Raw genomic sequence first — 21,189 nt, forward strand, 5'->3', positions numbered from 1 at the left:
TTTCATATCCTAATCCCGGGGTTGGACGTAACATTTTTGTCACGTTGTAAATTGCAAAAGAACGTGATATATAAAAGTGTGTTTTATATATAGGTCGTATGAAATTTCTGGATTGAGTGGCATCATGGACCGCTCGAATGCAGTAAATTTACAATGGCCCGTGATTCCACTCGATTCGGAAATTTCAGAACACATCACCGTTGCGATTCAAACTCATCGATTTGTAGATTATTTACAATCTTTCCATAATTTAATCGTTTTGCGGAATACTTCCCCTCTCCCGTCAGAATGTCATAAAAATTACCACTGCTAGTAATGTTTTTATTTTTTTTCAAATATTTTATATTTATCACGGATGTGTATGAATAAATAGTATATACATATATGCGTATGACATAGTATAAATATATACACAAAGTGTTTAAGTGTGTTATATACCACGTAACATAGGTATAACATCTCTCGTGGGCAGGTAGAACGGGTTGAACTCAATAGGAAAGTCCTTTACCTCTAGTTCTGTGATTTTCGCAATAATTAATGAGAAATTAATTAATATAGGTAACAGTCCAGCGTTACAAGCGGTCCGCTAATACGTCCATATATGTTTTCTTTCTCTTGTATAATCTCTGCTCGTATATGTAAGAAAAATGGAAACCTAATTAAAAGAATAATTTTTGCATTGTTTTTGTTTTACAAGGGTGAAGTTTGTGTAAGTAAGAAAAATTGCCCATTTTATCATATATAAATGTACATAACAATCGTATATAAAATATGATTATATGCGATTATTATATTGAGGCTATTGTATTGTATCTAATCGTATTTTTACTTTTTGTAGAAAGAATGCGTTATTTTTAAAATTATTTTTCAATTTTTCTTATGTATAGAGAATATATAAGAGAAAGAAAACATATATCTCCAATATGGATATAATTATACATGAAATATACTTTCCTGGGCAGACACTTTATATATGAAAAAATAATATATAATTATACATGAAAAACTTTCCTGGGCAGACACTTTGTATATGAAAAAATTATATATAATAATACATATAAAATACATATAAAATACGTTTACTATGATATAAATAAAATGTGTAATTATAACATTTTGTGCTTTGTACTCGATTGTAATTTTTAATCATTTTGACGAGATTGAGATCTCACATTAAGATTATATACATATCAATGATTATTAATTTCTTTTATTAAATACTTATTGCAATAATAAAATAAATAAAAAAGTAAAAAATTATCTAGCGTATTGTATTAGCGATTGAATAAAACTTACTTAATTTTGAGAAATAAACATTCATAATATGAAAAAAATTACGATTATTTAAATTAACTTCCTGTAATTTAATTTCTTTTAAATGCTTATGCCTTGTACACTTATTACCATATCATTTTGAATACATTTAAACATAACATTATATATTTAAATAATATTTAACAAATTAATAATGTTTAAAGATCAAGCATTTCAACTCTCTTATGTGGTGTAACAATGGATTAAAGAATTTTTATCCCCTGGAGGAACTCAGGAATCTTTACTTGGGGATCTCAAAGGTATATTTGTCGAGCATAATCGCGTATATAGATACAAATGCTTGAAGAATTGCGCGATAGATTATTATAATGCATCGTATCGAATTCGACTCGACATTGGAAAGCATTAAAAAATTTTTTTTCACAAAATTTTATTAGAGACATTGTAAACACACGGATGAGGCCGTTGCAATTAAAGCTCATCGATTTGTAAATTATCTCGAATCTTTCTAGCTACAATTCAATTATTGCTTCCGTTTTATAAAATTTCTCGATTTAAATCTCATAAACATTATCATAGTGCAATATTTTTTTTTCTTTTAAAATCGCTCAATATTTTATTGGAAATATTCGTAATATATACATTGAGCACTTTTGGCGTAATATTTTTTTTAATTCTATGTATAAGTTAGTTCAAAAAATGTAAATTACGCACGTGTAAACGCATGCCGCGTCATCGCGGCATCATCGCCGCAGAGCTCTGCAATTATCGGCGCCGGAATGTTTTTCTTGGCAATGGGCACGTTCAGCAGACCAAGCCGCTCAGTAGCAGTCGAACATGATTGGCTCTTACTTTTAGAACCAACCAATCAACGTAGAGTGTTGATAAGACGAACTGAACAGTTGTGTCTGCTGAACGCGGCCAATGTTTTGTGGTGTTTTGCAGCACGTGTTCGAACGCGGGGATCATATGAAAAGCTCCATAACCTCTGATTCCTGTCAACGTCGCGAGGAACGCTATATAGTCCAAAGGCGGGGCTGAAGGCGTCTATAACTCCAACCGGAGTTTACAACCTCAACGTCGCGGGGCAGAGCGACACTTTTTTCTGCCAGATTCTTTCGTTTCATGTAAAAACGCGTCGATTGAGCATAATTTCATTGATATTTGAGGTGAGGTCTCTAAACTGTATAATTACCCACGTTTCCTCAATCATTTGGTGTTCTTGCATCACTGATGGATGCTGATAGCATAACCTCTGCTGTATACTTCAAGTCACTTTATACCTGTTTACATAATTCTACAACAATCACTATAATTGGAGGATTCAATAATGACAATGAATAAGTTTGCAACAGAAAGAGAGATTGTTAATTGTTACTATTAATTCATCTATAATATGTAAAAAGTTTTTATGTTACTGGTTGTGCAAATTGTACAGCAGCATCAATTTGCATCATGACATTTTTGGAATACGTACAAACTCTGTCCGATAATCCTTATTTCGGCGCTGGCTTTGGTCTATTTGGGCTTGGAGCCGGAGCTGCCTTGTTGAGGAAAGGCGCTCAGTTTGGAGCTGTGTTATTCAGGTATGACGCCAAACGAATCATACCCCACCGCTTTATATAACAAACTTTACTCTCGTTTCTTTGATTTAACATTTGTTTTTTTATTAGGCGACATTATATGATCACTCTGGAAGTGCCGTGCCGCGACAAGAGTTATCAGTGGCTCCTGCAATGGATCACGGAAAAAGGCGCAAAGAAGACACAGCATCTCTCTGTGGAGACCAGCTTCGAAGAACAGAGGGAAACCGGCCACATAAAGACCAAATACGACTTTATTCCTAGTATAGGAACTCACTTTTTCAGGTCAGGATATCGCCGGATTTTTCAAACCGCTTATACAATTTACTTTATTGAACTAAAACTAAGGTTAATCCCGATCGACTTCCTCCAATATCTCTCCTAATTTCAACAGGTATAATGGCAACTGGATAAAAGTAGAAAGAACTAGAGAGCAACAGACTTTAGACCTACACATGGGCGTACCGTGGGAGACCGTACAGTTAACGGCGTTCGGCAAAGACAAAAGCATATACATCAATATTCTCGAAAAAGGTTGAGTTCTTACAAATATTTACAGACACGTTACTTAACAATTGGGAAATCAGAGGCAATTCTTAATTCGTATAGCCAGACAAATGGCTTTGGAGAAACACGAGGGAAAGACTATAATGTACGTTGCCATGGGGAGTGAATGGCGACAATTTGGGCACCCTAGGAACAGGAGACCACTGGAATCGGTGGTGCTGGACAACGGTATCTCCGAGAGGATAGTAAACGATTGTCGGGAATTCATCGAGAATCCATCGTGGTACAGCGAAAGAGGTATCGAGCTGATTTAATGTCCATTTCTATCAATGCAGATTAATTTTAATCTCGGTTTAGCTTACTCCTTATCTTTTCCTAATTCTTAGAACTAGAAAGAGATAAAAAGTAAGCTAAACCGAGATTAGAGTTAATCTACATTGGTGGAACTTGAAATAGGGTGGAGGGAGGACACAAGATTCTCATTTTCTGCCCTGATACAAATCGCTGATGTTACTTGCCAGCGGAATGAGAAACCGATGCTGCACATATGTATTTTTCGGAGAGTCAGAATCTACAATCTTTCTAGGGATACCGTATCGCCGAGGCTACTTGTTACACGGGCCTCCAGGATGCGGCAAGTCTTCGTACATTACCGCGTTGGCCGGGGAATTGGAACGCAGTATTTGCGTTTTGAATTTATCCGAGAGAGGCCTGACGGACGACAGACTGAATCACCTGTTAGCAGTAGCACCGCAGCAGACTATCATCCTGCTTGAAGATATCGACGCTGCTTTTACTAGCAGAGAAGATTCTAAAGAACGTAAATACCTGAGGCATAAAATGAGATATGAAATAATAGAACGATAAATTATTTGTCAATTATTTTGATATACCTTACTTTCAGTCAAAGCAGCGTACGATGGTCTCAACAGAGTGACGCTTAGCGGTTTATTGAACTGCCTGGATGGCGTGGCTTCTACAGAAGCTAGAATATTATTTATGACAACGAATTATTTAGGCAGATTAGACCCTGCGCTGGTTAGGCCCGGCAGAGTCGATGTAAAAGAATACATTGGTACGTGTGGAAAAGAATAAGAAAAATAATAATTGAAGAACCTAAATAATTATTTTGCTATTCTCTCAGGATGGTGCAGCGCAAGTCAGGTCGAACAAATGTTTCTAAGATTTTACAAGAAACCGAAGAAGGATTCTGACAAGGAATCGGAGAAGGATTCTGATAAGAAACCGGAGAAGGATTCTGTTAAGGAACCGGAGAAGGATTCTGATACACTTGCAAAGGAATTTGCGGAGAGCGTTATGTCCTTCAACAAGAACGTCAGTCCGGCGCAGATTCAGGGGTACTTTATGTTTCACAAGAGTAATCCCGACGCGGTCGTAAAAAATGTCGCGCAAATCTGGGAGCTCACGTGATAAATAGTGAAATTGTAGTTGTAAGTTTGAAGTAGAGCTACATGTGATGTCATGTCGACCGGTGTCCTCTTTCTATAATATAAAGATACATTATTATTATTATTCTTAAATAAAAGACAAACCTGTGCAACATGGAGAAAATGAGTCTAGTAATCATTTTTATTTTCCCTTATAAAACAAATACAAAACGAGGCGGAGATCTCAATGGATGTAGTTGAAAATATTTCTATTAATCGTGTGATATATACAATACGTGATACGATATATCGCTGACGTACAATGTCACGTATTGCAAAATACAACGAGACACATTCTCACTCATAATGATATGACGTACATAATACTTTTATACCATTCAATATTAATGCATGAATGAATGGGCATTTGAAATATTAGACGAAATTTACCTACAATATCTCTCACATTTTTACTAGTGCACTACTTTGCATTTGTACCACCGGTAATTGTATGCGGACGAACTATATGAATACTGCTTTGTTAAAAAAAAAAAAATAACTTTTAGAACAGGAAATTTTGTAATATGTAAAATCTATTTACTCTAATATCTAAAATTGTGTAATATGGACACTGATCTTTAGTCGGATGCTGCATTTAAAAAATTGGTATACATGAAACAGTGACATAATCTTGTGATAATGTAACGGCAACATTAAACATTATATATGAAACAGTGACATAGTCTTGTGATACTGTAACGACTACGTTAAACTTTAAAAGAACTTGTGTGCACGTATAAATATGATAGAAAAAAAGATAGTTTACACATCGGATGTATCTTGGCAGCCTGTTTGAAATTGATTCGCTACACACTTTTCTAATTGGAACAATCCAATTTGTACTGTAGTTTTAAAGCAGATTCATACGTATTAATTAAATATATAGAATATACACTATCTAAAATCATCTATGGATGTATATATATAAAACTCTTACAAAGAAATAATCGAATAGGGGAGTTATATATCGAAAATAGATCTATCACTGGATTCGTTAAGAAGTTTCTTGGATTTTCTATGCTACACAGCTAATTAATAAGTAGTTTATATGCCGAATCAGCAGATATTTGCCTTTTACCGAAATCATTTGATATTCAGATCTTTTCTTTCAGCCATTAAAAATATTTACAACATAAATGCTAAACCTTAATTTAATGAAGTTTGATCGTGTTGTATAAAAGTCAATTTTTAATATACAATAATTTCTAATTACTGCACATTATTTAAAGAGACAATATATAGCAAAATAAACGTAACGCACATCTTTGCTCTACTCTATACGATTTCATATTTACATACTATAGTTTTCATGTTGATTTAAATTGGTCTAAACGCTGTATGTCACCGTAAAAGTCTCTCTTTAAAGTTAATAATAATAAAGTTAATAACGTTTCTCAGATATATAACAATAAAATCACCGAGCTTTCTTCTTGCACATGCAGTCATGCACGCACATGTGCAGACGTATCGTCTAATATTGCAATTTATGTTAAGTTAAATCGTACACAAAAAGTCGCAACCGTTAAAATACTTATCTTAATCGTATTGACAGAATCTTTGCATCATCGACTCTCAAAAGCTTTCACAATTGCAGAGTCTTTCGTACAAACCTAATTTTACGGAGCTCTAACAAATGGCAAAGTTCAAACGTAACTTGAACCTTTCTATTTTCAGTCCTACTTACGCGGTTCAAATTATATACTGGTGTATTTAAAAACTCCAAATGTACGGCTCGTAATTTAGAGGGTCCGTTTGCTCCATGTGACTCGCGTGACTACTGCCGCCGACCATGCACGACGGATAGGCGACGCCGGAATTACTCGAGCTCGATACGGGCGGAACTATCGGTGCCAATCTGCAGTCCGGTCTCTGTTGCATTATCGGGCCCATCGGTTGCATAGGTTGCGGTGCCAGTGGTGGCGGAGGTAGTTGTGATTGCGGTAGGGTAGAAGGCGGCGCGGGAATGTGCACCATTATGTTAGGACCTGGAACGTAATTTGCCACTAAAAAGTGGTTTTAAAAGTAATTAAATTTTCTTTCCGAATAAATTTACATATATGAAGAAATATATATTATGATACTCACTGTTCTCGGGATTATGGAACGGTAATGCAGACTGTTGCGGTATTATGTTTGCCGGAGGCGGAGTCGTTTTTGGTGGTGGCGGCGGTTCGTTGCTCTTTTTTTTCCGCGCGACGCGTTTCTGACTGTTGTTCATTATCTGACTACGTTTCTTATCACTACTTTTCTTCTTCTTTTCGATCGGCATTTTCGGCTTGTTGGGGCGATTGCCGCTCGGCTGCCACAAGTGGACTGTGTGCACTGCATTGCCTTCGCTAAAAAATATATATGTCACGTTAATTACAAGTTTCGTTTTCTATGTTACAAAAGATGTTCTACAATTAGAAAGTAATTTTATTTTTAAGGAGGTTCTACAGGTACTCTCTAGTCAGTTGAGAAATGAAGAGAAAATCTTCAAATTCATCGATTCTAAGTATTCATAAAATATTTTCGTGAATTTTGATGACGTTAGAGCTTATATCATACCCATATTAGTCGAAGCGAGGAATAATTAAAAATATCATGTAAGTGCTCCTTTGACTCTGGCGGCTTATAATGGAAGAAAATGTGGTAACGTCGCGAACTTGACAGTTCTGCTCATATGACCGTGGTTATTTCACAATTTCACATAATTCTAGAGCGAGTACTTCTCCGTAAGCGCTCATAAACGTTAGGTGCTTAAGTTTGAGGTGCTGTCATACTGTGGTGCTGTACTGGCTGTACACTTTTCGCGCGGGTGCAGTCGCTGCGACATTGCCAAATCTCTCTTGTTATTCGAAGCACGCTACGTGAACTGTGATATGGCCTGTTTCAATAGCCAATATCACAAAATTTTACGCGATAACCCTTGTTTTTCTCGATATTTCTGAAAAGGTTAGATTAAGATCTATAAGAACTCTGTTTTTTGAATCTCTGGTAGGTCGCCTTTATATAATTAATATCTCGTTTCCTGTCTCCAAGAGCCCCTCTGCCATATGTAGCTTATGTTAAAAACTGTGATTTCAAAATTCATTTTTGCAAATTTTTACACGGTAACCGATGCTAAAATTTTTCGAGCACTTTTCTCGCATCTCAATTTATACGTCCATAAAGTTTTTTCCAATTTTTAGATACATCCATTATCTGTAGAACCTCCTTAAACAGATGGCAACAGATTTTTAAATAAATTTATGTCTTAGAAAAAATTTTAGGAGTTTCTCAAGAATATTTGAAAAGGAAAATTAAAAATATATAGTTCATCTAACCCTTGCTTTTTGCCCAACTTCCAACTGTGTATCCCAGCCTTGTGTAGCCTCTCTCTAATTGTATCCACACTGCACTTAAGACCTAGCGCAGGTGCTACATATTTAGCGGCGGTGAGAGGATGCTGAGTAGCCATCGCGACGATGGCCTCGTCCTGCTCCTTGGTTGTGATTCGACGTCGACCCTTTCGTTCCTTCGTTTGCACATTGCCTTCCTTATGCCAACGTTCTAACCATCTTTTAACAGTACGTTCCTGATTAATTCAAAATCATGTCCATGTAAATCACTTGCGTTAACTCTCTCGAGTTTGTAATACAACTTTAACAACTATTCACATATGGCAATATACGATCTTTAATTTAAAACCTAGCGAATAAGAGCAATACTTTCAACATACCGATCTATCGATCGCCAGCGCGATGGACAGAGTGGACAGCCCGGCCTCGGACATTCCGATCATGCGGTTCCTGAGCTCCACGCTAGTCTCCAACGTTCCCTTCGCTTTGCCGCCTTTCTTCGCTCTCTTCTGCCGTACCGTCTCCGATTTCTCACGGCTTTTCCGCGACGATTCCCTACCACTCTGTTGGGGTTCGCAGGACGACTGGCTATTCTCGTTCGAGCTACAAGTGTTCGAACTATCCGAGCCTACAATCACGATCGTCTGCTCGGGACTAGGTATGCCAGACTGCAAACGCTGATGTTGCTGCTGAATCTGGTGCTCTACTACCGACAATCGCTGCTGATCGAGATTGTGATGGTGAGACTGATTGTGAGTATTCTGCTGATGCGGCTGATCCTGCAATCGCGCTTGCACTTGTGCCTGCATGTGCTGCTGGGCCTGTTGCGCGTGATGCTGCTGCTGCTGCTGCTGCTGTTCCTGCTGCGTGTGCAGTTCTTGCAGTTGCGTCTGCGACTCGTGAGGCATAGGATTTGGTTGTCCCTGCGGACAATATACAAATATAAGATTCATACCTTGTATACGCGTATTGCATTTATGCTTTAGAAAATAAGAACAAACCTGTGGATAATGGTGACTGCCTTGCACCAGATCTAACGGCCAATTTTGTACCATGCTCAATCCCGGATGCTGATAGATGGGTTGCGGTTGTTGCACCAAGCTCAACGCGTTGCCGAACTCCGTCTGACTCGTGGATACAGGCTGCGTGGAGGGTTGCATCTCGGTGACTTGAGGAGCGGAAGGCAGTGGAGGAAGATTTTGCTGAGGAAACACGAATCCTTGTTGCTGCTGCTGCTGCTGTTGCTGTTGTTGTTGCTGCTGCTGTTGCTGCTGCTCGGTGTTCTGGTTTTGCTTCAGACTTTCCGACGGTGCGCCATCGCCGGAGTATGCCTTTCGAGATCTGACCTTTTTCGAAGGTGTCTTCTTTTTAACCGTGGCACTAGGTCTCTCAGGCCTGCTCGAGTCCTTGGAAGTTTTCTTCTTGCCCAACTGGGTGCCGGTCGGCCGCCATACCGCCTGCTGAATTGCCGCACCGTCCGCATCACTGGAAAATAAATCGGATAATCAGAGACAAGATAAAAATTAAACTATTCTTACAAACAAGACGCTTGCTCCTTTGTATTAAGAATCTTCTGAGATCTTACTCGAACAAATTTGGATTAAAATAAGCAAAGTTACATGTCTGTGCTTGTTACACAAATGCATTGTAATCCTTGCAACGAGTACAAGTTAAAGACCAAAATAATTTATTGAACCTGACGTTTCTAATGTATCTCTACATATACCACTGTATATTTTATGATTGCAAGATAATCTGAAAGAGTCCAAGTCTAAAATGCATTCATAAATATTAACCCCAACGGAATCCTTTGCATGTATTTGCGCGAGGGGCTCCAGTTGTGAATTCCAGCCTTGTGCAGCCTTTCTCTCACGGTATCCACGGAGCAGGTGAGTCCCAGCGCAGGAAGCACTGCCTTCGCCGCCGTTATGGGCGTTTCAGAGGCCAGACGAATGATCGCTTCGTCCTGCTCTCGAGTGGTGGCCCTTTTGCGTCCGCAACGATCCCGCGTCTCCACCGTGCCCTCCTTGTCGAATCTATTCAGCCATCTCTTCACCGTACGTTGCTGGAAGCGGCCAAGACACGTATTAACAAGTGTAGATGGGCTCCCAGCAAACTTCAAGTAATACATAACTTACATATAAATTAGAACTTTCTACTCAACAATTATATTGCATTTAAATTCTAACTTAATTGCATGTATATAAGTTATATGTTACTTGGAGTTTGCTGAGCCCTTGCTGGGCAGTCGCAGAGAAACTCAACAAAGCACGCAAGAGTCAAAATACACTAGAATTTCAAACGTTAGAAATTGAAATTTATCAATTGCACGGTAGTCGAGTTGCTTGATCACGCGGCAATTGTTATAATTGTCAACAAAAAGGTGTGAAAACAAGGAATGCGATTTATTTACCGAGCAATTAACCGCGGCGGCAATTTCTCTTAGGCCCAGACCGGCCTCGTACATTCCCACCATCCGATTCCTCAATTCGGGAGTCGTCTCGTGGACGCCTCTCGTCTTGCCCATCCTCCTGCTCGTCCTCGGGGCGACGACGTGCCAAGCGGGGATTTAAATCGCACGCGAACGCGTGACGTACGCGAAAGAACGCGGATCACGTGACGAGAGGCGACCACCGATCGTCGCCTTCGAAACTCTCTCTCCCTCTCTCTCTCTCTTTCTCTTTCTTTCTCTCTCAAAACTCGGCTTCGCGGCCACTCGCGAGCATCCTGGGGGAAAGGATCCGATTCCCGGATTAACTCAACGGTGAGTGTCGTCGTTCCCGCGGGCCGTCGGCATCGCCGAGAGAGCGTCGCCGAAGACAGACTCGCTCGCCGATTCTCGGCGTCGCCGATTTTTTCTTTCACCCGGACGCCTCTCCCGCGTAAGCGACTCTTCGCGCGGCGATCGGCGATCCACCACCCGCTCGCCTACGTCCTCGCGCCGGGTCCTCTTCCTCGCCTCGTCGAAACGCGCGGTCTTCCGCTCCGCTCCGCTCCGCGCCGCGCCACGGCGGGACGGAGGGGTACCCCAGCGGGAGGGACACGCGGCCCCGCGGTCAATACAACTGCCGCCGTAGTACAGTCCGTCGAGATTCTTTTGTCCCGCGGCGCCGACGTCGGCCGGCGCGTCGCATATGAGCGTCGCGACGTCGGGACGCGCGCGCGTGAGGAGCGACGCGAATCGCACGCGTGCGGCGTGATCCCGCTTCCCGGAGTCGGAGAGCCTCGCGCGAGGGTCGACGTCGAGGGTCGACGCGCGTCGTCAATTAGGATCCCGCGGACTGTACCGCGCCACCGTCGGTACAGTCCGTGGCGAGCGACAGGTGTGTCGTTCGAAATTCCAAAACTCCGCCGACGTGTGTTTCGTTTCGGCCCGCCGAAACTCAGCTAGGCGGAAAGGGGGAAGGGGGGCGATAGACGCACGATTAACGATATATATATGTATATGATATATCCGACGTGATCCCGTCGCGTTCCCGAGTCCGCGAAGAAGGGCGGTCAATACTTGTCCCAGCGCGGGACGGTCAATATTTGTCCAGCGGACTGTACGCGGGAAAAGTACAGTCGGTGGGAATTAACGGCCGCGGTGGCGGCGCGGGCGTCGGGACGAGATCCTTCTTTGTAATATTTGTTGGGATAACGAATTGAATTAAATCGCGTCGCGTTCTAATTCGACGATTTTAGAGAATAGAATATAGAATATTGATCTTATAACTTTCATCTTTTTAAACTGCTCAATCATTTTTTAATGACAGTCCGAGCTTATTATAAGAAATGTAAATATATGGCATCACCGCTGCACTTTGTGGGACATGCAAGTTCTTGCATTTTGATTAGAAATATTTGATGATGTCTGCGAGCAATTATTCCAATATTGTTATTAACTTTTTTCAGTGGCAATCTGCATTCAAATTAAAGCTTACTCGGTTATTCTCGTAACTGCTCTTGGTTTTATTTTTGTTTTCTATATTTTTCTTATTTTTCATTCAGCTAAAGGATATTTTTTCCTGTTAATAATAAAAAGGACTATTATTTATTTATTTTAACACGGTGTAATTTAATTCAATATATGACGCATATTTAATATAAACATTTTCGCAACGGCGATCGACCTCGTTTATGTCAATCAAACGCGACCGACTTTAACATACGAAACGAGCGCTCATTCGGGGACGGCCGATGGTCAATAATTCCGCCGGCGACTGTACCGGAGAGAAGTGAGGTTATTCGGGGACCCGGCTCTCGGGCGCGCTCGCGCACCTCCACCGGAATTGTATTGACCCAGAAAACTCTTGCGCGGCGTCCCACGTGTGTCGCGCTTTCGCGCGATGCGCGATGCGCGGACGCGCCACGTGAAAAGATCGCGGATATGCGACGAATATGCGTTCGTTTTCTAGTTCCGCGCATTTTTACGCTTTTCGCGCCCAAAAATGACGCGTCCGGGCGTACCACAAAGCCCGCCTCGGACGACCTTTAGCACCTGTGTCAGAATTGAAGATAGAATTCCATTTCGTATTTTTATGTATCGCGTAATACGAAAGACGTACGTTTGGAAAATTAAAATGCACACGCGTGCAAAATATCTATTAGAATACACGCATTGAGATAATACACTACATGCAAAGTCACGAAGTTCTGATTAAAATCTGACAAAATGTCCAGTCAACACCGAGCATCAGTTACATTACTTATATCGATGTTATAATTTCGCATTATAATAATAATATATGTATAACAAAAATATATAACAACATGCGTGTCGTATTAGATTTACAATTGTTGAGTGTGAAATTGTAACATCGATTTAATGTAGCTGATGCTCGGTGTTGACTGAGTGAGATTAATGCATGCATTATTATTGATTAATACGTTATACATTATTGTATCATTTTTTTTAATAAGGAACTTGCTTATAATAAGGGTAGCAGATTATTTATAAGAAAATCAGTAAAAAAAAAAGGAAGAGAATAAAATCAAAGAAAGTGATTAGAGATCTTTTTAGAATAGAAATAATAACAATAAAATAATAGTAAGAAACAAGCGTAGCAATAAAAAATGTAAGAAGTTGTGCTAATTAAAATTCATACAATTTAAAATAATATTATTTCTTGCATATTGCATTAATGAATTTTACATCTCGCGAGCATTATTTTAATTCTCTTTTGTAGAACCTGATTTCCCTAATTTTCTGCAGATACGCAATATCTGCGCCTGCAAATGCAACACGCGCTACTCGCGCGGAGAGGCAATTAACATGGCGAGATGGGGATAAGAGCGACTTCGACCAAACTCCAAACTCTGATCAGATATGCTTAAAGCGAAATTTCTAACTGTATAAAGAAATTAACTTTATCCATGTTAATAAAACAGTACAGATATGTTACTTGACAATAAATTAATCGCAGATTAAGTTAAGTGGAATTTAGTCGAAGTCACCCTTATAATCGGTTACTGTTGGAAACAGAATAAAATAGAATATAACTCGTTCCTCGTACACAATTTTATGCCGAGTCGTTTTATCAACGAAGATATTAGTACGGTATCTGAATTAATCTACTAATTATGCGTGCAGCATTTGTTAAATGTTGACGCGCGAGGGCTAAGCAAGTAGTCGAGACTGTAATTGATCGTACGAAATATCCATTGACAGATCTCTTCACTTTAGTTGCGCTTTGTATTTCCTTCCTTCTTTTCCTTCCTTCTTCATCGGAAGTCAGGAACTAACGGAATATTATGTATATTTTATTTTAGAACGGAACTGAGATGCGATAACAGCAGAAACGATGTGCACGTTCCTCGTGCAGCCAGTAGAAATGGACTACATTGGTCGGACAGCATTCAATGAAATAAATGTAAAGCTATAGCTTCAATATGTATATAATTTTCTTAACTGTAGAAAGGATCGTTCGAAATTGTTACTGTAATTAATCGGTACAGAATATTATGAATTAACCGAATTAATTTAAAAAATTGTTAAAGATTTAAGAATTATGAATGATTGCTGAAAAACTTCCTTTTCTATAAATTCTGTTCGCGATTCTTTTATTTTGTCTATATATAAGTATTTCGTAGTTAAAAGAATGCAGTTATTTCAGGTATCTCGTAACGAGGGCAAAAGTAATGATGATAAATCTCGACAGGGTGATTCGGTATACATAAAACTGCGTGCGCGAAGATGAAGACTGAGGAGCAGGGAGGGACGGAGGAGTGTCGTGTATTCGTGTCGACGTCGCATAGGATAGAGAGGAGATATTACGTAGGGTCGGATCGTAAACTGGTAACATCCGCCAATCAAATCCGTCTGTCTATGTGTGTGACCTGGCCTAGAATCGAAAGCTCTTCTATACCGAGGAGAGACGGTAATTTCGCGCGATGAAAAGAGCGCGCTATATTACCGCGCTGGCATTATGCGATGTGGAACGTTTCGACCGTGTTGTCGAATCATTTAATCATGATTACGTCGAGGAAAAAAGAAATCTAATCTATAAAATCGGCAGGATCAAATATTCGGAAGTACTTGTTTGTTGTTTCAATTAAATCGACGTTATATCTCCTCCGAGCAAGAAGGTGGTATCCTAGTACAACATGTTAACTGAATATTGGTTGTATTGGGAATATTTTTTGGCTAATATTTCCCAAAGTAAAGCTAATAAGGTTATTAATAAAATGCAAGTGCACTGCCAATTTTGGCATATAATATTAGCTCAGGAAGAAAGATCGTCTTTACAATTTAGTACTAATATGAAAAATTAGTCTGTATACCCAACATAAAAATTAGATATATATTGTTAGCCAATATTGCTGCAATTAAATTGTGCTATTAGGGTGAATGAAGAAAAAATCGCGCTATTTTCTAATTCCTATCCCAAGGCTCCTCGTGCTCGAAACACTTCGAGATTCACATATAAAAGATACGTTGTGCGAAATCAAATTTTTAGCTCGATTAAATTCTGATAACACAGAAGCGTCTATTATAGAACATCGTTTTGCGGAAAACGACGCAAGGGCGGCGCACGAGAACGAGAGAACGAGAGAGAAAGAGAGAGAGAGAGAGAGAGAAAGAAGAGAAGGATAACAGCTCGCGACCTGCTCTCGAATCAGTTTCCAGGGCTGCGCGCGGCAGGGCTCGCAGCTTCCACCTCTGTCTCTCTCGGCCTCTGGACCTCGTGCCTCGTCTCTCATCCCGACCCCCGTTCGGCCACCCGCGTCCAGCCACTCTCTCTCTCCCGTCTCCGACGTTCAGTCCGCACCCTCGCCTCGCGCACGGCGCGTACTCCGCACGCCTTCGCCTTCGTCGACACGCGCCGGAAATCGCCGCGGGCAAAGGGAACGTACCGTACGCGCTCGCACCACCGACGGCAGCAAGGAAGAAGGTTCCGCGATAAAGTGATAAGGATACGGAAGCTCGAGAGACACCAAGGATGAGGCTCCTCGCAATCGCCCTGACTTTCCTCCTTCAGGCGTGGATCGTGTCCTGCGGGGTACGTGACAAAACGGGGCGGTGGCAGAGCTGATCGAGACATATAGGCGAATCTGGGGGGATGGGAACTCGAACGGAAAATTGTACCCCCTCAAAAATTAATTAAATTAAAAATATATACGAGGGAATTCGATAGAAATTTATTTTTTATTTTATTTTTTATAATTCCTCTAAAATCAGAGAGTCAGGGGTGCGACTATGTCTCTCGAAGCTTAAACGAAACTCGATAGAAGTGAACAGAGACTCGAGAGAATCGTGGAGGTTTTTTTTTTTTTAAATTGAGTATTCAATAATGCTTTCTTTATTTTCCATATAGAGATAATTACGATCGCGATTTGCTCGATTTTTTATTCAACATCGAAAACAAAAATTAAAATTCTCTGTGCAGAAAATGGAAATGGGTTTTAAATCAAGAGGAGGTAGAATATCGGTCGGAGACGAGTTGTGCGTTCAATAACGCGTGCGACACTTTTGGAATTGATATTTTCCATATAGAGACAATCACAATCGCAATCTACTCGATTTTTTTATTCAACGTCGAAAATGAGAATTAAAATTCTCTGATGTGCAGAATGCATTTTCTGTTTTGTCTCTTTGTGGCGGAACTTATAGAAATGAAAAACGATATTGAAATAATTATAAAAATAATCGGGTATTGAAACAATAACAAAGAGAAATAATTACGTTACGACAATATTCCTTCGCCAAGTTGCTGTAGATAAACAAATAATGTATTATAGTTCGCCAATACAGCTTCCGCGAGAGCGCTCGTTTCTCGCTATTTATCTCGACTAATGTCTATTAGTCTCAATGACACCGATCTATTTTGCAGACGAGACCCAGCTTCGTTTCCGATCAGATGATCGCGACCGCAGCCAGTGTCGTGAACGCCTGCCAAACGCAAACGGGAGTTGCTACAGGTATCCAACGAGAGAGAGAGTTCGTTCACCTCGGGCGTGAATGAAATTATCGATCGCCCTTTTAATTGCCGCGACGACGCATAAAGTTATAGAATGCAGCTGATGCTCGCGAAACCGAGTTTCCCTGCTTCAAATTAAATTGGCAGAATAATTTTTTATTCCTATGCACCGTTAAATATTAAAAGATAAAATTTAAACCAATACCCTAAGTTAAATAACATTTTGTTATTTTTAACTACCGTGTGTGTCAAAATTTATTATTTTGACACAAAACAGTATTATTTTAACATTGGTTAGTTAAATTTACATTGCTTCAGTTAAATTAACGACATATTGATTAGGGACAGATTTATATAGGAATGGTTTAAAGTGATTCAAATTGATATAATTTGACTACGAATTTAACACTATATCAAAAAGATAATGAACCTACGTTAACGCGTTCGGTGCATCCAATTTGAGTTCCAAGAAACTTACAATGGAAATTAAGTTTCTTGGAACTCAAATTGGATCATATACATATACATATATATATATGTGTGTGTGTGTGTGTATATATATATGGAATATATATATGGAATACGTATTTTTTTAGCCGACATAGAAGCGGTAAGAAACGGTCAATGGCCGGAAACACGTCAATTGAAGGTGAGTACCGATGCGCGAGGCGCGTGAATTGTCAATTATGCCTGGCAAAAAAAAGAGAGAATCGTTATCCCAGCGTCGAAATGCAAAGATTCAATCTGATTTCTCGCAGTGCTACATGTATTGCCTCTGGGAACAATTCGGTCTGGTCGACGACAAGAGAGAGCTAAGTCTGAACGGGATGCTGACATTCTTCCAGAGAATACCCGCTTATAGAGCCGAGGTGGAGAAAGCGATCAGCGAGTGCAAGGGGATCGGTAACTATTTGGGTATCTACTGTCCTTTTTCGTTTTCGTTCGTCCCGATCGATTGCGTGTGCTCGAAACTTACGAAATCTGGAAGTATAATCCTCTTGAAAATATTACCTAAAATTAGTTGCTGTATATTAGTTAATAACTCGCTTCGAAATTGAAAGGATTCCAAACTGATTAAAGCGCAGTTGATGATTCCAAGAGTTTTTAACGGCACGTTTCGATCGCAATTAGATTGACAATAATTAAAAAAAGAAAAAAAAATTGCGATCGAAAAGCTCCCTAAAAGATATATTATATATTTATTTGTATCTCTTGAATTATTATAATATAACAAGCGCCTCTTCAATGTCGAAAGCTTCGAGTCTTTGATTCGTTTTTTTACTTTCTATTTAATTCTGATATTTTACCCGAGTATGGTATTTCATTTTATTTTCGATTACACACGATCCTTCGTTTTGCGTCACGTAGAATAATTAATGGCCAATCGCATCTCTCTCTGTTCGCAGCAAAGGGTGATAATTGCGAGTACGCGTACACGTTCAACAAGTGTTACGCGGAGTCATCTCCGAGGGTAAGTGATTCCCACAATTGTTTATATAAATCGCATATTGCATTATCCTCATCATCTCACACGCGATCGCAATGTCCGTTTCAGACTTACTATCTATTTTAACGAGCCCCGCGGGAGGACGACAGTTATGAAGACCAAGAACAAAATGCTCAAGATACAATTTCGCCGAATGTGTTGAGATGTTTTTACATTTGAACCACTTTCCACATTATCATGTAACTGTGCTGTATATACCATGCCGTATTGCGTAAACCGTATACGATGTGTGTGTCGATGAAATAAAGAATTCAGCGATCTAATCGACATATCTTCGGCTCTCCTTGCCATTTTGTACCCTCGTTGCAACGCAAAACCGAACGTATCCTTACTTTCCGAGAGAAATAAAAAAAAAAAAAAATAAGTTCTAAAGTTCAAGGTTTTCGTACGAATTACGATGTCGGAGGTTCTTTTTCTTTCTTTTTTTTTCGAAGAAGATTTGTATATGATTTGTATAAAATGTCTTTATATCGGATTGATTGCCGGATAAATTGATGGCGCTCTCGCGCGTGACGATAAGACCGAGTTTGATATCGCACAGATTGCGGCAGTAGAACGGTCCAATTGCCGGTTGAGGTCACACTTGATGATCGAACGCAACGGATGGAAGAGATCTACAACTATAACACACTTGAAACGCTCATTCGCAAACGAGTCCTTTTGTGACGTCCAGAGCAGAAATAGCGTCGGCTCGTGCGCGTTCAGCAAGTGGAAAAGCATTACGGATATAACGCAACGCGAGAGCTTTCCGATGAACGCGAGGCAGACGGCAACGCAAAAATCATGATTATTAGATAAAATCACAAACTTTAATTGACTATAACTGGTAAATTTATTCATAAAAAATCACATGTGTGATTTTTTAAGTCAATTAAAGTTTGTGATTTTATTTTATATTCACTGGCGGAAAAAACTTTTCTATTATTTTTGAATCATAATTATTAGATCGAGATCACGATTATTAGCTCTAGATTAAGTCTATAGATTATATTTTAGATTATATTATTATTACATTTTAGATTAGATTAGATCTATAGATTATATTTCAGAGAAAGAGAACGAGAAACTCTACGATTTAGTTTACGGCGATCTAGCAGTTTCTGTTCGATAGCAAAAATGTAAATCTTGCGACAGTAAGATGACTTAATTGTGCAAAACCGGTTGCATATACGAACTCATGACGCGAAGTTACACAACGCGCAGGATTACCGCGGCTTATAATTAAAAGACTAAAACATTTCATTTGTCAGCCGGGATGCACTGTTTACAGTGCTCGATTCAGACGTCTAGGTATAATTTTCTGAAGTACCGAAATCACAGGCCGCGGAACGAGGAAGAGATTATCGTGCGATTGTTAATTACTTAGGAAGTAGCTTAGGATATGATTTATTCTAAGTTACTATTATACGTTTGTTTACCGTCATGCTTCTCGCTTACAGCCGCACGCGCATATTACACAAAGTTTCATATTGCTAATCTTTTCCCGGTATTTTAAATAACTTTGTCTCTACTCAAGCTTGCGTCTCTTTCGAATTTTCTTCGCAGAAAGCCTATATAAGAAATAGTTTTCGTGCGAGAATTATAATTTTACTAATTATTTTACATGTCAGTTACATATAGTGCAGAAGCTCAGATCTATAAGTAAAGATTATTTCGAAACATTTCCGGAAAATATTTTCAAAAATACAATTATGATTCCGCGATAATAATAATTCACGAAATTTGAAGCTCTTGACTCTGATACTTATAGTTAATTATCCCGACGTAATATATATTCGTGTGATTCGCTGATAGTTGAGTTTTGTCTTTGCCTGCTAATTATTATCTCCCACCTCATCCCCTAGGACAGCATAAATTCTCGTGATTCAGCGCGACCGCGCACTTAGTAATCCTAGATGGCCGAGTAAACGTTTTTTTTTTTTTCGGCTAGATCCGTATCGACCGCGTGTGTGAAATACGAGAAATGGCAAGGGAAAGCTTAATTCTCATCTGTGCCTCTCTTATCTTTACGCAGCTCGTAGTCGTGAACGCCGCGCCCGGTGACGAAGTGAGTACGATGTATATGAGTTTAAAGTCTACCCGGATCTTTACGATTGCGGCCGATATAATATAATTTTCTAGGATATAGATTGGACCACCGTTCACGAAGAGTTAAGGAAATTGGCTGGAGGTATACGGAAAAAGTGTACCGGTGAAACTGGCGTGACAGTCGGTACGTTCTTCAGAGTATCGCATTAGATTAACGAGCGAAAGGACTTATTCGATACTTAATTATTATTAATAAGAGAAACGATCGAAGTACGTCCAATCGTTTGATATTCGCCAAGAATAATTTGCACTATCTTCCTTATATCTATTAATGTTAACGATTTTAATCGCAGAGACGCTAGACGCGGCAGAATTAGGCGATTTTGACAAAGCAATCGGGTGCTACTTCAAGTGTGCGATGGAAAAAGGGGGAGTGGTAAAAGCTTTTTTTTTTACAAAACGTAGACGTAATAACGATTAGAACCGAATCGCTGAAGCTTTAATTTTTTTCCCGATCAGATGAAGAAGGACGGCAAAATAAACTACAAGCTCTTATCCAAGATGATGCCGCAAGCATACAAGCATATTGGGATGGAAATGCTCGACCAGTGTCGTACCACTGGCAAGTATCAGTTTGTTGAGATAATAATACTTGTCTTGATGCGACGCAAATTACATTGCATCGTCTAATTATAAAAATTAAAAAAGTATAAAAATTATCGACGGACTATCATAAAAAAGCTACATTATAAAAAATAATCTTCGATGTTGATTACACGTTTTATATAATTGTCTACAATTTCTTTCAGGCGGTAGCGACAACTGCGACAAGGCCTTGAAGTTCAATCAATGCATGTACAAAGCAAATCCTGTGGTACGTATATAATGATTGATATACTCGATTGATACAATATGATTCTAAATGTGTCATGCTATATGTCCTATTGTATTTTTTTCCAGGCATACTTCGTTATCTAAATGTAGGTATATGTATAAGTGATAGTAAGAGATCCCAAAATATTGCCTGTACAATTTGAGATAAAACTGAAAATAAAACGCCCAACAGCCATCCGTTCTCCGTTTCTCGTTCTTACGCTAATTTACAGAATAAAGTGAAATACA

The 21,189-nt window shown here is 39.4% G+C and overlaps 4 protein-coding genes and 1 long non-coding RNA gene across 8 annotated transcripts; 4 read left to right on the plus strand and 1 right to left on the minus strand.

The window, feature by feature from the left end:
* Positions 1–2,071: 2,071 nt before the first annotated feature.
* LOC112461063 (mitochondrial chaperone BCS1) lies at positions 2,072–4,940 on the plus strand. Of its 4 annotated transcripts, none has more exons than XM_025026131.1 (8): positions 2,072–2,546; positions 2,682–2,861; positions 2,949–3,143; positions 3,253–3,392; positions 3,468–3,662; positions 3,952–4,185; positions 4,270–4,440; positions 4,510–4,940. In XM_025026131.1, exons 1-8 carry the CDS (start codon positions 2,509–2,511, stop codon positions 4,794–4,796), a joined length of 1,440 nt encoding a protein of 479 aa, XP_024881899.1. In that variant the 5' UTR covers positions 2,072–2,508; the 3' UTR covers positions 4,797–4,940. The 4 variants fall into 4 exon arrangements, with proteins under 4 accessions (XP_024881899.1, XP_024881902.1, XP_024881903.1 ...); XM_025026134.1 differs by having other exon boundaries at positions 2,714–2,861; XM_025026135.1 differs by having other exon boundaries at positions 2,717–2,861.
* Positions 4,938–10,660, minus strand: LOC112461062 (transcriptional regulator of filamentous growth FLO8-like). Its single transcript, XM_025026130.1, has 7 exons — positions 10,547–10,660; positions 9,930–10,198; positions 9,135–9,618; positions 8,514–9,056; positions 8,119–8,369; positions 6,899–7,149; positions 4,938–6,816 (listed from the first exon to the last, which is right to left on the minus strand). The coding sequence occupies exons 1-7, from the start codon at positions 10,658–10,660 to the stop codon at positions 6,524–6,526; spliced, it is 2,205 nt and encodes a 734-aa protein (XP_024881898.1). The 3' UTR covers positions 4,938–6,523.
* Positions 10,656–15,101, plus strand: LOC112461066. The gene is made up of 3 exons (XR_003041513.1): positions 10,656–10,897; positions 13,885–13,985; positions 14,274–15,101. It is a non-coding gene; the product is annotated as an uncharacterized LOC112461066 (long non-coding RNA).
* Positions 15,102–15,306: 205 nt separating this feature from the next.
* Positions 15,307–18,310, plus strand: LOC112461064 (pheromone-binding protein-related protein 6-like). Its single transcript, XM_025026136.1, has 6 exons — positions 15,307–15,614; positions 16,446–16,533; positions 17,129–17,181; positions 17,291–17,447; positions 17,939–18,003; positions 18,088–18,310. The coding sequence occupies exons 1-6, from the start codon at positions 15,555–15,557 to the stop codon at positions 18,103–18,105; spliced, it is 441 nt and encodes a 146-aa protein (XP_024881904.1). The 5' UTR covers positions 15,307–15,554; the 3' UTR covers positions 18,106–18,310.
* Positions 18,311–19,797: 1,487 nt separating this feature from the next.
* Positions 19,798–21,136, plus strand: LOC112461070 (general odorant-binding protein 56d-like). The gene is made up of 6 exons (XM_025026143.1): positions 19,798–20,086; positions 20,161–20,251; positions 20,421–20,503; positions 20,587–20,689; positions 20,877–20,941; positions 21,028–21,136. The coding sequence occupies exons 1-6, from the start codon at positions 20,003–20,005 to the stop codon at positions 21,043–21,045; spliced, it is 444 nt and encodes a 147-aa protein (XP_024881911.1). The 5' UTR covers positions 19,798–20,002; the 3' UTR covers positions 21,046–21,136.
* The last annotated feature ends 53 nt before the right edge of the window (positions 21,137–21,189 follow it).

The sequence above is a fragment of the Temnothorax curvispinosus genome, unplaced genomic scaffold, assembly GCF_003070985.1.
Source record: "Temnothorax curvispinosus isolate PA1 unplaced genomic scaffold, ASM307098v1 QBEX01011007.1, whole genome shotgun sequence".
Classification (NCBI taxonomy): Eukaryota; Metazoa; Arthropoda; class Insecta; order Hymenoptera; family Formicidae; genus Temnothorax; species Temnothorax curvispinosus.